Source organism: Pyxicephalus adspersus, chromosome 3 (genome assembly GCF_032062135.1).
Source record: "Pyxicephalus adspersus chromosome 3, UCB_Pads_2.0, whole genome shotgun sequence".
Classification (NCBI taxonomy): domain Eukaryota; kingdom Metazoa; phylum Chordata; class Amphibia; order Anura; family Pyxicephalidae; genus Pyxicephalus; species Pyxicephalus adspersus.
In genome coordinates, this window is record NC_092860.1 from 29,311,785 (window position 1) to 29,328,899 (window position 17,115).

A 17,115-nucleotide genomic window follows, 5' to 3' on the forward strand; every position below is an offset into this window, starting at 1 on the left:
GGACCCCCTCCACATTAGTGTGGTGGTCAGCGGGAAGAATGCCTCCTACTGTTTTAAGTTCTTACATGTGTTTTATGGAAAGCAATTCAAACTCATTTTATATAATTGTCCCTTTCCCACTTTCTTCAGTTCTGGTGCAGATATACAGTACTCCACCTTTGTAGAACAAATAAAAGCACTCTCCAGATACTGTGATGTAGTGGGCTGCACTTTACTGATGAGTGTATTTAATCTCCCTATTGCTGCAGTAGTCAAATGATCATTGTGGGAATTCCTGTGGACACAACACCATTGGGACCCCAGAAGAATTAAAGTTCTCCAAGGATGGAGAGGATACACTTTCATCAGTGAAGCTGTGTGATCCAGCAAACCTGGAATGGATCTTGTCATGTTAAAAACATTACCTAACAAATAGGTCAGGAGCCTTAGTATAGGCCAAATGTGTGTCTACACACAAGTACTGTGGTAGAAATTTTGCAAAGCTACGGGACCTATACGTGGACCTATACTCTGTGTTCTTTCTTACTTCTTAAACAATCACAAAGGACTGTCTCTAGAAATTAGACTCATGTCCATAGCCTAAAAGATTTCCGACTGGCATGGAATGCTAATCATTTAGGTGAATTTGTGTTCACTTTAAATACCCAATGATGGGCAAAAGAAAAAAAAAACTATAGGATTTTTGCTAGTATCTAATTAGTATTTAACCCACACCAACATAAACACAGGTTTCTCCTATTACCTGAGCACAATGAAAATTCACTTTCTAGATGGACAGCCATTCCCATTTAGTAAAATCAATCCCAATATGTACATTATGTATACAGATTTCTGAAAGAGCTTTGAATATGGAACAGTTTATGAGAAGTAACAATGTGGTGCTAAAAGGATACTATATTTGATATCACATCTAGAAGCACATGGTGGTGATTATACCTGATGAAAGGGAGTTAACATCTTAGTTAACAGATAAAGAATGGAAGGAGTAAAAAGTTTCCAGCCTCGGCCTTATCTCTGTTTAACCTAATAATTATTACATCAACATACAACCATAGAAAAATTTCAAGGAAATGTACAGTTTGTAAGGCAATGTTAATCTGAATTTTCATATTGTGAATTGCACACTCTTAGTTACTGAACTATTTTAATTTGCCTGAGCCCCTTTTAAATAGAGCGGCTTGCAGAAAACTAAAGAAGTAACTCCACCGATCAAAACATATGAGTTTTGGCAACTTGGTTATTACAATGCCCATACATATTTATGAATAGATACTTACATAGAAGTTTTTTTTTATTTTTGCTTTTTATTTGTAGACAAGAACAAGCAAGTGTACTTTACCAGAACATCACCATAGTGGAACCTTTATTGATCCAGCAGTATGAACATGTCATCAGAAATTTTGTCCGGGAGATCAGACTCCAGAGCTCAGAAATGGAAAACTTGGCTATTGCAGTGAAAAGGTAAATGTGCACATTTGTTCTAAACTTTTATGGTTGCTCTTATTTTTTCATCATGTTCAAATTCTTTGCTTTATAAATAGACCTTTAGATAGTCAGGGTCTGAACCAACAGTAGAACTATTAATGTTTCCATGGCATAAGACTTCACAGGGCTTTAGGCTGGTTATACAGGGTCATTGGCAGAAGTGGATTGTTCTGGCTTTATGGTGATGGAGAACTAAGTTCAAGTGACCTCCAAGTACATTAAATCATGTACCAGAGCTAGCTTAGATCCTAGTTTTGTACACCAAATGGAGATCTTGGTAAATAGGGATCAAGCTTCTTCTATGGACTTGTATGTTTTGAGATGAGCAGAGTATGACTATGTTTTAGGATGAGCAGAGGATTTAAAAGCTGAAAACAATGGTCACCCCCTGTTAGAGTATAATGTCAAACAGGACTAGCAGATCCAGAGATAAAGGAAGACAAAGCCTCTTGCGAACCCTGTCTTTAAAAAGTACTTGTATCTGCCAGTAAATAAGAACCAAAAAAAGAATGAATAGGTAGAGGAGCATTTATTAGTTTTGAGACTTGTTGCAACATGTTGGTCTACCACAAAGTACAATGATATAGCCAGTCATTGTATTACCTAACCAAGGAATAAATCCAGGCATCATTTATTTTTAGTGGCATTAGCTATGTATACTTCTTTATGTAGTGTGGATTTTTTAAATGTATATTACATTGCTTTTCAGAATTTAATATAAAATGAATAGCTAATCACATAAAGGGACACTATGCCACAAAATCACCAAAATAATTACTTTCTACATGTATAATTACTGAAAAGCTAATGATTGCACAGTGTTTTTTCTATCAAACACTTCATATTTATATAATTACAGAGCACAGGACAAAGCAGCAATGCAGTTAAGTGAGCTGGAAGAAGAGATGGATCATCGGATACAGGCTGTTGAGAACAGAATTAAAAAAGAAGTGGGTAGTACTTTCATACAACTACAGTTCTAATGCCTTTGATCATACTGTGCCCCCCTTCATAGGATCTTTGATACTCAGATTTCAGAGTCTGTTTTATTGTAATGATCCGTGGCATCATTTTGTGGCACATACTAAAAGTATTATCTAAATTAAAATTGTTTGCTACCGTTAAAAAAAAGTTATGTTTCTTTATTCCAAATGCTTTAGTACTGTTGCTTGTAATGCATGTCTATTACATACAGTCTATTTTTGTAGAAAGAAATGTATGGTTTGGTTGGTCTGAAATGTATTAGGCTGCGTACACATTTGCAATAATCATCGTTGGAAACGAACAACTAACAGCCGTTTGTATGATAATCATTAACAAAAACAGTGCACAACGACTAGCCAACAATGCCAATGAACGAGGATTGCCGCTGGAAACGAACGACCGTTCCGGTGGATCTGATTGAGCGACGATCGTTCACTACCTATTGTGTGTACGGTCCTTCACTGATCATGGATGTTTCTGCAGTACACTTTCTCCTGTACATGTCACTTTCTGCATTGTTCAAACGATTGTATCTAGCGTGTGTACGCTATTGGTGGATTATATTTGAAGAATAATCATGCATTGAAAAATAATTGTGCATAATTGTTAGTTGTTTGTTTTCTAACGGTAATTATTGCAAGTGTGTACCTAGCTTTAGTGTTCCAACTCTACTAAATGCATGGTTAATAAATATCTGTACATATAATTGTTCTTCAGAGACATATAACTAGTTTTATTTAATTAAACAATAGTGCAAACAACAGGAAGTACATTTTGTGGACCAACTGGAATTAAAATATACATGTGTGATGTATATTTTTTAATATTTGGTGCAGGGAGGGTTGTGAGAGAAGACCAAAACATGGAAATGGTCTTTAAAGTTAGGACTGGTCAGTATACAAGACCCAGTTTTGGAATTAAACTAGTGGGCAGAATAACATGCTGGCTTTTGATGTTCTATGGAGTCTTTAGTAACAAGATATTCTTGCATTAGTTTGTATCCCCACCTCTTTCACTTTCTTGGCACTGGAGAATCAGTACCATGTGACACAAGTATTTGTCTTTGTTATGGCTAATTCTGGTGGAAAAATTTAATCACAGAAGTTTCCAAGAAATATACAAAGCCAGTGCTTGCATAGTAGTTATGCAGAACGAAAATGTAGGTTTTGAATGAAGTTTGCCTTTAAGTGATATCTAAGAAAGTTTACATAATGCTGGTGGATTAGGTTCTGTGCAATGAAGTAAAAAATATATTCTGAGCTAAATCTTTTCAGATGGTAGAGAATGCACCATTCAGACGTTGAACATTTGGCAGCTATAGTGGTAGGACAGGTTTTCTTGGCATGTTAGAAATAATTCTTTCAGTTACATACTAAAATGTCTTTGTAAAAAGACACAGAATGGCTTTTTAATAAAGCAACTTGATTTTTTTTTTAAATCAGAATTTCTGGCAAATAATAAAATGCTGATATTTATTCTTTTAAAGAATGACTGAAAAATATTTGTTTTGGATACAGTGGATCAGAACCTCTGGTTTGTGCTGTGCTTTTTATAAGAAAGAGATGTACCCTTTTTATTTGTCCTAGTAACCATTGTTGTCCCTGGAACTGAAAGGAAGCAAAAATCTAAAGTTTTGTAATGTCATCATAAGAGAAAATAGAAAGAGAGAAAGGAGTCTTCCAGTGGGGACATGATTTCCCTCACTTTAGAGAGGTTTTCTCTTATTTGCTGCCCTGTCAAGAGGAATTTTTCCAATGGCAAACAGCCGAAAAAGTTTTAAATATGGAGTTTTAAATATTCTATTATTTACGAAATGGTTTAGGAGATACTTATAATTTATTAAGTATAAGGAACTGGACAGGGAAGGGCTTAAACAGCTTATCCACGATGAAGGCCACAAGGAGGACATCAGCACTTTAATAATACTCAGCTATAGCTATATTGAAAAGTTACTTATCACATATTACTGAACAACTGAAATAGGAAGTAGTGACGTCATGTTACTGGCTCTGCACGATGTGTCTGTTTAGGCAAACCTTAGGGAAAGTGGGTAAGGTGATAGACCTAGATACAAAACAAACATAGTACGACAAGCAATGTTTTTATTTCATTTCTGACTTTTTTTTTTGCATGGAGCTTACATGTATCTGTGCCTTCTAAATACATGGGGATCTAGATGCATGGTGATACTGAGCTCTGCATTTCAAATTCAGGAAAGCATGGAGCTAGTTGAAGCTGTTTTGAACTTGCTTTTTTGAAAAAACACAACAACCATCAAATGCTTTGCTTGTTTATTGAGCAAGTGGTTTGCCATATAAGATCAGATATCCCTTGGTATTAATATTTGTAAGGATGTTCAAAGTGGACAGAGAATTGCATAAAACATTGGAGGTATTGTCAGTTGACAATTTCAATTGTAATAAATGTTGCATTCGGTTCTTAGGCTTTACGTTTGCCTTAGGCATTGTGGAAATGAAACAAATGAGATAAAGATTAAGCAAGATTAGCATTGTCTTGGCATTTAAGTCGATAAATTGATACATTTTTAGTTGTTTTTTGTCAATAAATGCAACAAACTACATTATGTATACTAGAGGGTGATTTATTGGTGACACTTTTTTAGAGGCACTTCAAACTGTGCAACAGAAAACCGTAAAATCTCCTCGACAAACCTGTTTAGAACACAATCTCTAGAACTTGTCTCCAAGGACTGACCTATCAAGTTACCATGAAAGATGGTCACAAAGAACACAGTTATGTGTTAATCTGCTGCAAGGTCTGATTGTCAAAGACTGTTCCGTAACCACCATTGCAACAGATTGTGTTAACTTGCCCATGACCATTTAGGAGGGACCATTTTGGTATGTTAATATGAAACATACAGCCAATGACCACATACAAAGAGTTTTGGTTTTCATTTCTCCTAAATCTTGATGTGTGTACCTTTGTGATTATAGCTCATCCCCTTTATGGTTCAATAGTCTGCTTATTCAGAAATAGCCATACTTTTCAATACCTATCAATCTATATACCTTGCCTTGCCTTATTGATTTTTATTTATTTATTTATTTATTTTTTGCACAGTTGTTCGTATACGGTAAAATCTAGTAGATCTAGCACCAACAAACACTTCATAGTAAAAGTCACTAAAAGCCTGGGGTTATATCCAAATTCTGGTTTGACACAGATATGAAGCAAGTGCATGAAAATGATGCCAGAATACTTGATCTGTATACTGTGCTGCTTCAGGTACTCAGAAATAATAAGGCATATCGCTAACCATAGCAGCTAGGCTAGCTGAATTTTAGAAGGGGTTAGCTATGGTATCCTACATTTCAGTGAACAAACACATATACTAATGCAGGCTTCTTCATTTCAAATCTTACATTTGATCGGGTTTACATACTCTAGACTAAAATAAACTTAGAAATATTATTCTGCAGTTGGATATATTGTTTTCCCATAATCATTACTGAAGTGCATATATATCAGTCCCTTATACACAGCAAAGGAAACATTTTTTTGCAATTATCTTTAGTTTTAGTTCAAGTAAAAGAATATAATAGCCAGTCATGATGATGTACAGTATGATTCAGCATTTAATTGCGCATTTGATATTGGGTGGGTTTCTACTTCCTCTTGATATATTTCTTATTTAAGTAAATAAGAACACCTAAAAGGCAAATGCAACAACTTGGCTGATCTTTACTTTGTGGGCAGGTAATGTACTGGACACCTGTAGATCTAGTAAATACATCACTTACACAATAATACGGGAACAGTTGCTAGACTACATAACAAAAGCATATTTTTCCTGTTCTGCATATTTTGATTACATAAAAGAAAAACTTTAGGAGGGTCAAATTAATTAAAGTAAAATTTAAGGGAGATGTAAAGATTTATTTTTGTTTTGAAGTCTTTAAAACTAATACATTTCTTGTATAATTAGCCCATCTAGGGTGTGTGGATCCAGGAAGGTCCTTGACAAGACTCTATTACTTTTACTTAGATAAGGCTACTTTGTAGACCAGGGGCACCCATACTTTGGCCACAAGACAATGAGCATTACAAAGATGAAACACCTAGAACTGTGCCTCACTTACCTGTCCCCATATGGAAACAGGGCTCCAATCCTGTTCTTGAGCACAGGTTTGCATTCTAAATCCACGGCTTTCTCCGCTGACAGGGGGGCTTCTGTAGCACTGCCTTCCTCCCTGTCCCCTTCAGCTATCAGAGGAGAAATCCAAAAGCTGGTTTCTCAAAATTAAATGCAGACATCCCATAAATACAGTGAGCACCAAATGGTGCAGAAATTTTTGATTTGTCATTTATTTTATTTGGTGCATGTGTGTAACAGTAATCCAGCCCGCAAGTTTATTCTCAATGTCAAATGCCGCTCCCGATTAACAAAAGTTAGTAGACTGCTGTAGACCAATCCCCTTCCTATGTTCTCAGGCCCATACCCACCTTGAAACACTCTCCACTGCTTTTACAAAGTGTTTGTATACTTACCTTCATTATAGTGATATCACAGGTGGTATGGTAAGTGGTACCACATACCATGCAAAGAAAAGGATGTTTCACAGAGAAAACGATCTCCAGGGGCTTTTTTGTTACAATAACATCCAGCTCTTGTATATTAAAATATGTTTTATACACTGCAGTTATAAGTAACTGCAGAAATTTTAATTGCAAGGTTCCACGATTAAAGTTCAATCTAAAACATATTCTAAATTTAGGTGCGCAATGCCCTGCAATAAGTCATTTTGTTGTTTTCCCATCTGTGTATCTTAAGTAATATTTAGCTTTTGAAAAGTATTACAACCACATAATTAAATTCCTACTTATAGTTAGACTTTGATGACTAGTGTGATTCTTCAGAAGGTACCTATTTGTCTACAATAGCTGAAGAAGTTTGGAGTCCAGCTGCTATGCTCCAGTACATTAGAGTGTTGTGACATTTTCTCTACTGTTGAGTTTTTTTTTCTGTGTAGTTATCTTTCATCATCAAAAAGTAATTTTCAGCTGTACGTGTTCTATCATCAGTCTTTATTCTCCTTACATGTGCATGGATAAATCAGGGCTGGTTTCAGTAGTTTCCATATTTGTGGGCTACAGTTTTCAGATGGTTTTCAGTACTATAGTCTGTCTTTACAAGATTGCCAGACTAAGCCAGGATCATACTAATGTAAAGCAGGCATACATCAAATTAGTATTAATATTAGGGAACAGGTGTAGGGTGATTCCATGTTTTGGAATCTTTGGATGTAGCTTTATATCTGCAGTGTGCGATCTTAGGCCCTGCAAGTCTCACCATATTTGAGATTTAGTGATGTTTCTACTGTGCTTCTCTCTGCTCCTGCTCTAACATAGTAAAACAAAGATCTGTTTCTGCCAAAATGGCCAACTCAACACTCAAGGTGCAGAACAAAGCATAGTTAGTCAATAACGATAAAGGTCAGCCAAGGGAGACGATAACAAAACTGTTACTTGGCATCTTCATGGGTCAAAAAAATCACTGGGCCTGATTTATTAAAGCTCTCCAAGGTTGGAGAGAATACACTTTCATTAGTGAAACTGGGCGATCTAACAAACCTGGAATGGATCTGGTCCAGGATTCAAAACATTTGCTAGCAAACAGCAAATGACTTCAAAACCATTCCAGGATTGCTGGATCAACCAGTTTCACCAATGAAAGTGTATCCTATCCAGCGTTGGAGAGCTTTATTAAATCAGACCCAATGCATCCAACCAATGATTGCAAAAGTAAAAAGCAGAAACCAGCAGGAGGATTAATACTAATAACTTTAACAACAGAGCAGAAAATGTGGAAGATTTGAAATGATAATGCTACGAGTGGGGCATGTTCTCTTTCAATGTAAACTTTGACGTAGTTTAGTAAATATATCCAAAATTCACAGTATTTTTCCTTGCACATGATGAACAAAATTTAGGTCAGTATCTATTCACTCCCACCATTCACCTTATTGCAGGTGACTAAGTGCTCTTTGCAAATTGAATTTTATTTTTTTTCAATCCATTAACAAAGTAAAAAAATTACTTTGGTAAACTAATCCCACTGATACAGGTCTAACACTGATGTGTGCACATGTTGCATTCTTCTTAAGTTTATCTTATAGACCCCAGAACTTCTGTGACATGATACATGCAGGATTTTTCCTTGCTGACCACAGAGAGTAAAATGAATACTCCAGAGCTGCACAGAGCTGACTTTATCACTGGGCGTTGCCTGTTACTTTTCATGTCCATTTTACTTGTAGGACTTTCCTTTTGTGACGTGTTGTAGAATTTGTTCCAGATATAGTTTCCAGTGCTGCAGGTTAACAGTCATTAAAGCCAAACTAACCCAATAATGTCATATTTTTTTTATTATGGTTAATATTATTAAGGTGGGGGTACAGATGTGCACCCTGGATATCATTTAATATTATTCACCCACCCCTTACACTTAATACTACATTTTTTTTATGATATGTTGCCCTTTTGTTTTAAGAGGATTCAGCTATTTAGATCCCACATACAGTAGGCCATTGATGTATGATGATATATGATTTATGTATAATATTTACACATATAGCATGCCCTAAATGTGTTTTTTCACAAAATATCAGTATGCTCATGTAACTGAAAACACCCAAAGTTTTATTATTATGTATAAACTAGTCTTAAAAATTGATCTCACTGGCCTTGGTGGAAGGGGGTCATGAAAGATATATCTCCCCCCACCTCCTAGATTGCAAGCTCTTCGGGGCAGGGTCCTTTCCTTTCCCTGCGTCACTGTCTGTATCTGTCATTTGCACCCCCTATTTAATGTACAGCACTGCATAATATGTTGGCACTATATAATTCTGTTTATAAAAATAATAAGCAGAGCAAAACTGGAAGCAGTTTACCTAGTGGCTTTTCTCTTGAACTTGATGGAGATTCATTATTTGTTCAACCCTTTTCACTAAATTGATGATGATAACAATGTTATCCATAATTTAAATTTGGTCATACATGGAATGATTTTTGTATTTAACGAACACTTAATAAACTCCCAGGAGAACTATTAACAACAAGTACATTTGCAAATAACCACTGACTATTTTTTCAACTTGATGTTATTAATATAAATTATTGTAAATGAGTAATGGATAGTAGAATCAATGTTACATCAGTGTAAAGGAAAACCCTGGGTATCATTATAAGACATAAAAGTGCTTAGCATAGATCTGTTCTGCCCACAACCATCATAGTTCCCATCAATGACCCCTCCATTATTACTATGTCCACCCTTACATATTCACCTCTCAAGCACAAGCTAGCTGGCCCAGGGAAGAAAAAGTACAATTCCGACCCTGACTTTGGACATTCTTAAAGTTTAACAATTTGGATGAACCTAAATGTTAAGAATTCATTTTAAGCCTTAGGTTTAGTTCTAGGGCTTAAATTAGGGGTTAGGTTAAATTTTAATTTAAGTTTTAACTACATATGGAAACCAAACCTTTTTTTTTTTTTCAAATTAATTTACTGACTTTAGTGCATATTCATTTTACTGAAATATAATGTGAAACAGAATATATTTACTGTGTTCCTTCAGCACCATCTAGTGTAGAGGTTGTAAAGCAACATAGACGTTCTGTATTTAAAAAGGTTCATTATATAACGAATGTGAATGAAACTAAAACAAAAAAAGAAATATAGAAACAATAGAGTTCCACAAATATTGAAATACTTTACCTGAGCAGTCATGTTTATTTTTTAACATATATATATATATATATATATGAATAGATATATTATTGCTGCATCTGTACATGCGACCTATATATAAATTATATAATGTTAAATCACATCACCTTTAGTTTCTTTTCTTTACCTGGCATCACCTTTATTAACTAACCATACGTGATCATGGTCACTTACTGTAGTTATATTGTAGGTCTGCTGGGAGATTGTGAGATATATTAATATTAATTAAGTGACTTATATAAATAAAAGATTGATAAAAAAATCTAATCTGAAAATACCTAATTAGTCCAAACCATAACATGTAGATGAAATATACTGTAGTGCTTATACTGCACATAAAATGTCTCTTTCCCCTTTCAAATGTATCTTGTAAGTGTATTTTGTACACTAAAGTTTATTTCAAGATCCAATGTCTGAATAGGGAAACAAAGACCAAATATACCAAATATGTATATTGTAACTCTTCGTGCCGATTCCCTGACCCTGGTATGACTGGCACAAGGATTTAAAGAGTAACTAAACTGAAAACTGCCAAAAAAAAATACACTTACCTTCAATCCCGCAGGGCAGTCTGATCCATCCGGGGGTGTCTTGCATCAGGTCCCACGTCATCCTGGCATCCGTCCCGAAGATGGGGCTCAGGGCACTGCCATCTTCGCCTCTTCTTCCAGGTTCTTCATCCTACATCATCTGACCCAGGGGTGAGATTGGGTGATGTAGGATGGGAAAAAATCTTGCCGAGATCGGCAATTTTTCTTTTTTGCACGAAAAGGCTTGGGCGTAGCCAGAAGGAGCACCTTCTGGCATGTGTGACGTAGGTATCCCGGGAGGCTCTGCACTCCCATTCATTCTTGATCACCTAGGCGATTGAGAATTAGGGGGCGGTGCTGTAAAAAAAAAAAAGGGTGTTGCACCTAAAAAAAGAAACAAGCAACAGAATTTTTACTTTACATAAATGGGTTGTCTACCCCTTTATGTAAAGTGAAATTTCCAAGTTTAGGTACGCTTTAAGCACTATTGTGTACACTTCAGTCCTGAATAATATCTGATTGCCTTAGGGTATGAAAGGGTCATCTTATTGGTTAAACTTATGTATCTTTTTGTGAATCCAACTATGTAACATTATGTCTTGGAGACCATTGTTACTAAGTTAGAAAGTAAGAGGACATCTAAACTTTTACAGCAGTTATTTAAGTAAGATGTTAGAGGTAACTTACCGTATTTATTGAAAACAGTGTTCTGTTGACAACTGTCTAAAACCAGAATGCTCCTTACTTTAGGAAAATTTCTACTCTTTTTTTCTGGGACAGGAATTAAACCGAAACCCCAATGAGACACAGACTTGAAGACTTAATGTAGTGCTATATGATTATTTAAAATAGTAACTCCCTAAGTGAATTTCGCATCAGTTTGAAAATGTAATTTGCCAAAATAATATTTTATATAAATATACTTTTTTTTTGCAAAAGAATTCATTAAGTAAAATGGTGTTTCAGTTCCCCCCTTAGTTCCTGCCTGATATAAAGGATATACTGTTAGTGGATTTCAAATTAAACTCTTTTCTTGAAAGTAAAAGAAATATAGTATATTTGGATGTTGCGCCTCCATATGATGCTGGTTGCATTAAAAGGCTCATTGTGATTGCCAACTGAATGTCTGACCATAGAGGTATGGTTGCCAAATGCATATCTGTCACCTCACCCAGGAAACACAACAGTCCTTTCCAAGGTTTTCCAACCTTTTTCAGAAAATTATTCCATTCTCAGAGAAAGAATCTTCTTCTACAGAGTGCACTTGAGGGAAGGTGAAGTCACCAAAGGGAGAAGTAAGCAGGCAGAACCAAATGATCACAGCACGGAAACTCCAGGCTCAGTCTGTCAGGGGTGCAGGGGGGTACTGGATGATAGGCATGTGAAATGCAGTCATGGGGATGGTGGGTGCCAGTAAGATGCAATGTCAGTCTGCAGATTGCCAGGGGTACAGGGTTCTTCATAGGTCTGAATGCAGAAGCTTCAGAGTTGCTTCTCTATTGGAGCTCCATCTCATATGTGGGTTTAGTTACCATGGGGGAAGACTTTAGGTCCACTTCAGACCCATGGGTTATAGTAATATGTGTTTTACAATACATTATTAGTGACAGAAAATTTCTATTTTGGTAGCTTGTTTGCCAGGATCAGATTTCTGCAAGTTGGAGTAGATCAGCAATGCTGTCACTAAAAAATAGGCTGTGATTTGTACTGCTGGCTGGATGAAATCAGGAGGTATAGCGGACAGTTTCCCAAAGGAGGAACCACTCACTCCTGTGCCTGAAACCCCCTACTACTGCCTTCCTATCTGCAGCTATCCGATCCTTGGCTAACCTCCCCATCACACTACCCAGGCACACCGATTCCCACTCTAATAACTGCATCTGACCTCTATCCTCCTCTTCACCCCTACTTTATGCTCACACTTTACATCTGTAGTAGCTGTCCCTTCACCAATGTGCATGTTTGTGCTCTCCATCACTATAGTGAAGCCCAGTTCTGTGTTCAGCATCTTTAACATTCTGGCATATTTGCTGATACAGTAGAACCTCGGTTATCCGGCACCTATGGGGAATGGCCGATTATGGATAACTGTAGTTTCCAGTTAACTGAGGTTTCCTTTTCTCAGCCATTCAGCACTAAACTTGTCCCCATTTACCTCTAGTGCTGAATGGCTGAGAAAAAGGAAACCTTGATGACGGCTCAAGCGTCATCAGGGTTTTCCTTTTCCCAGCCAATCATGGAGCGGAGCTGTGCTAACAGCTCCCCTTTCTTCATTGCTTTGACAGCCCTAGTGGAGCTGTGGAATGTGTTCTTGGATGCAGAACACATGCCACAGCTCCGCTAGGGCTGGGGGAGCAATCAAGAAAGTGGAACTGTCAGGTGTCGGTTATCTGAATATTCCAGTTATCTGAGTTCCCGATAACGGGGGTTCTACTGTATTATTATTGAGGTCCTCAAGAATAGTCAGCATGAAACTATACCTAGGTATATTAATGGGAGTAAGGGGGCCTAGTAAAGATCCTGTTCTTATGTATTGCTTATAAAATTGTATATTATTACTATCCCACCATAATTACATAGGCCTTTATACTATCTCACAGTAAAATTTATCTGAACCCTTCACACATTGTCATATTTTATTGTCTTGGCCCAAATCTGAGAATATATTATTTCATACAGTATACTTACAATACCACCCAGAGAACATCTTTTAATCTGCATTTTGGGAAATTGATCTTTCTTAGACTGATAAAAGAACACTTCGATTTCTCTGTTCTTTTCTTTATTTTGCATGATCTAGCATCCCCCCTCAAGTATCAACAAAAATTGCCATGTTGTGTGTGGTGCAGTAGGATCAGGGAAAAAGTTCAGGAGCAACAATGACACCTTTTATGGAAACAAAACAAATCCTTTTATGGAAAACATTATAACTTATCTTCTTTCTATTATGTTTATACTCATTTTGTATGCAATATGTGCATTTTACTTACATGATACACAAGATAACTAGTCTTGACTCATAATCTTCCATCCACTCTTCATTTTCCATCCTTCTGCAGGTGCAAGTCACCAATTGTAAAAATACATACAACCCCATTGTTTATGTGTACATTTCCTTTTCATCAAAGGCATTGAGTTTCTTTCATCCATATATGTTTTCCCAAGGTTGAGATTGAGCAGAACATTACTAGATTTCAATAATGTGTTTACTATTCCAGGAGAAGAGAAAAGCAGAGGAAGCTCTCAATGACTTGAAGCGACAACATGAATCTGAAGTCGCTGAGCTGCAGGTGACAATCAAGAAACTGAAGAAGGTAACCAAATATCCTCTAATGCCATAATCTTGTGTGCACTATAAAGAGTCCCTCTTCAGATTACATAAAGTTCAAAAATCTGTCATAGACATTCCTAGTAAAATACTAGGTCATGGGTCAGCAAACTTTTTTGGCTACTAGGCCATTTTAGGAGGCCAAGAAGGCACGCTAGGCCGGACTCTCTATTGAGTCCCACGCTGATGGCTCCGCCCACCAGGAACGACTCTGAGGGAAATCCAGGAACGACTCTGATGGCTCCACCGCCACCAGGAACGACTCTGAGGGAAATCCCTCTCCTCCACAATGCATACGGAGGAGAGGGAATGTCCCCTTACCCCTGCATGCGGCTCTGGACCCCTGCCGACCGGGGTAAGGTGGGATTGACCAGGGGGGCATTAGGCCGGAACAGACTACTGGCTAGGCCGTATCTGGCCTAGAGGCCAGAGTTTGCCGACCCCTGTACTAGGTGAAATTTGTAAAAAGTCAAAACTAGGAAATATTTCAAGGTTATGTGCTAGTATTTTTGCTTAATACAATTTCAAAATAATATTTGTGATATGTTTTATTTAATAAATAATTTAGAATGGAATTGTGCTATTTTATTTTTTCTAGCTGGAAGAACAATCAAAGAGCATAAATTTGAAAGAAGATGTGGCTGCTTTAAAAAAACGATTGCATGAATTGACTATGGTTAGTTATATGGACTGATTAATTCATTGTTTTTTTAAATGTACTTTACATAGGAAAAACCTATTTTTTTGTTTTACAAAGAACTTCTTATGTAATGCCCCAACCCAAGTCATACTGAAAATCTAAAGCACACATATTTAGGGGAACAAATGTTTATTTCTCTATAGATTCCAGAGCGCTAAATTTATCCTTTGGCTGATATTTCTTTATCCACTGGCCTTCAGTGGTTTACTGTCCCCAGCTAAACATGGTATTGTTCATAAATGCTCAATGACAAAATGTATATATATTTTTATGTAATATGTAACATCACACATGGCACACATAAAAAAATGTTCTCCTTGCACCACAACCCTAAGAGAAATGTGTGCAAATGCATTATTCTGGGGTTGTGTTCACTGTTCCTGGACAAATACCAGCAGTTTTCTATCCACCTGGGAGCAGCTAACCTCATGGTTCACCTCCACAAGTGTGAATGGCGCCTAACTCGGCAGCCCTGATTGCTGTAGGTATTCATATCATTAATATTTTACATTTTGGTTGTTGATGATGTCAGAAACCACAAATGCCAGACGTTCACGTGTCATAGCTTGCTCTTACCTGTCTTAACCTTTGCCTGTATGTGCGGTGGTAGAAGTTTTCTAGTAAGTTTGTCCAATGATTTGAGATATCCCATGTTTATAATATTACCACATACCCACTTCAAAGAGATAGGGCCATTCCCTGATCGAATCCTGAACTAATGCTTTTGTTGTGTGCTTTTTGTAACACAAATTATCTATCTATCTATCTATCTATCTATCTATCTATCTATCTATCTATCTATCAAACAAACACAAACAAACTATTTGTAGCTCAAACTATCATTGTATAATTCCTACAGGAAAATCAGAAACTTAAGAAGGAGCTTCTAGAAGCCCAGACAAGTGTCTCCTTCCTTCAGAGTGAACTTGATGCTCTGAAAAGTGACTATGCGGACCAGAGTCTAAACTCTGAAAGGTATTCCAAAGCTATTGTTACATCCGCAATACATTTTTTTATTTGTAAAACATCATCTAAGTTAGGCTTTTTTTTTCAGAGATATGGAAATAATCCGAGAATATACAGACGAACGAGAAAATTTGGCACGACAAATTGAAATTCTACAGTATGTATTTTTTTATTTTATTGTTTTTTATTGGTATTATACAAGAGGTACAAAACAAGAAACTGGAATACAGGAGAAGAAAATGAACAAACCAATGAAACTGGTAGTCAAACAAGGTTACATATTAGGTAAAATAAAAAGTTATAAAAAAGTAAAGAGGTAGACTTCCCACTTGTTTTCAAAAATAGTATGGAAATTTCCCAATTTAGCACATATGTAACATAAAACAGTTAACAACATGGAATCAGAAAAAAGGTTAATAGCAAAGTGGGGGTTTGTCTAATACCCCTGTAAAGGAGTCCAATGGGGTAAGAGGAAAGTACCAAGGAAGAGAAAAGGTGAGAAAGATAGAAGGAAAAGTGAAGATAAGGGTAAGGAAAGGAAAACGCCCACCTCCTTTAATAAGTAGGAACTTGCTTTTTCTATCTAGATATTGAATCCAAGGGTTCCAGGTCTTGTGGAAAAGTTTATTGTTAATTATGCAGAAAAGCATATAATTTGTCATTATCTAGTTCAATTTGGTTTTGACGTAATCGAGGGACAAGGTAGGGGATTTCCAGAGTTGGGTTGGTCATATAGGCTGCTAAAATATATTGTAATAACTGTAGTTGGGGTTTATGAATAGGGGTGTCGGTTTTACTAAATAAGGCACTAGCAGGTGATTACGGAATATTGGTTAGGGTTACCAAGCAGAGATAAACTGGTATATTCTGGTCCAGATTGGCTGCACAGTTTTATTTCATCACATATACACTGATGAACCTTGCTACCTTTAGGTCACATATCAAATATTTCTGTCTTACTTGCACCATTTTGTATTGTATATACACCAGTGTTTTGTTTATGGTGTTTGATGAGTTCAGTTAACTTACTGCTCTTTTTGTCTGCCCCTGGTTCCCAATGGAGAATACATAATCCCCCTCCTAACATATATCAAGTATTAGGCTGACAAAGCTGCTTCTCTTTAGGTACAATAATTTAAGTGAGTGTTACCACCCAAATTCAGGTAGGCAGTAGCTGGTAAGATCACTGGGATGAAAATAAAGGAAAAAAGGTTGTATAAAATCATGAGTGTGCATATATAATGCCATATTCTACATCTAAACAAAAAAATTGCATTTTGTTACTGGATTTTGATATTTTTATTACCACAGTTATCACAGTTACTTTTATTACCACAGTTATCTTCATAGAGAATCCATAAGGCAGC

The 17,115-nt window shown here is 36.5% G+C and overlaps 1 protein-coding gene across 2 annotated transcripts in view; it reads left to right on the top strand.

Annotated features, from left to right (window-relative positions):
• The window catches only part of RASEF (RAS and EF-hand domain containing), a 44,511-nt gene that overhangs the window by 16,411 nt on the left and 10,985 nt on the right, over positions 1-17,115 (top strand). For both annotated transcript variants that reach the window (XM_072404101.1, XM_072404102.1), the window contains exons 2-7: positions 1,315-1,461; positions 2,345-2,435; positions 13,973-14,068; positions 14,681-14,758; positions 15,642-15,757; positions 15,837-15,905. In XM_072404101.1, the coding sequence (XP_072260202.1) occupies positions 1,315-1,461; positions 2,345-2,435; positions 13,973-14,068; positions 14,681-14,758; positions 15,642-15,757; positions 15,837-15,905 (597 nt within the window). The remainder of the gene's footprint in view (positions 1-1,314; positions 1,462-2,344; positions 2,436-13,972; positions 14,069-14,680; positions 14,759-15,641; positions 15,758-15,836; positions 15,906-17,115) is intronic.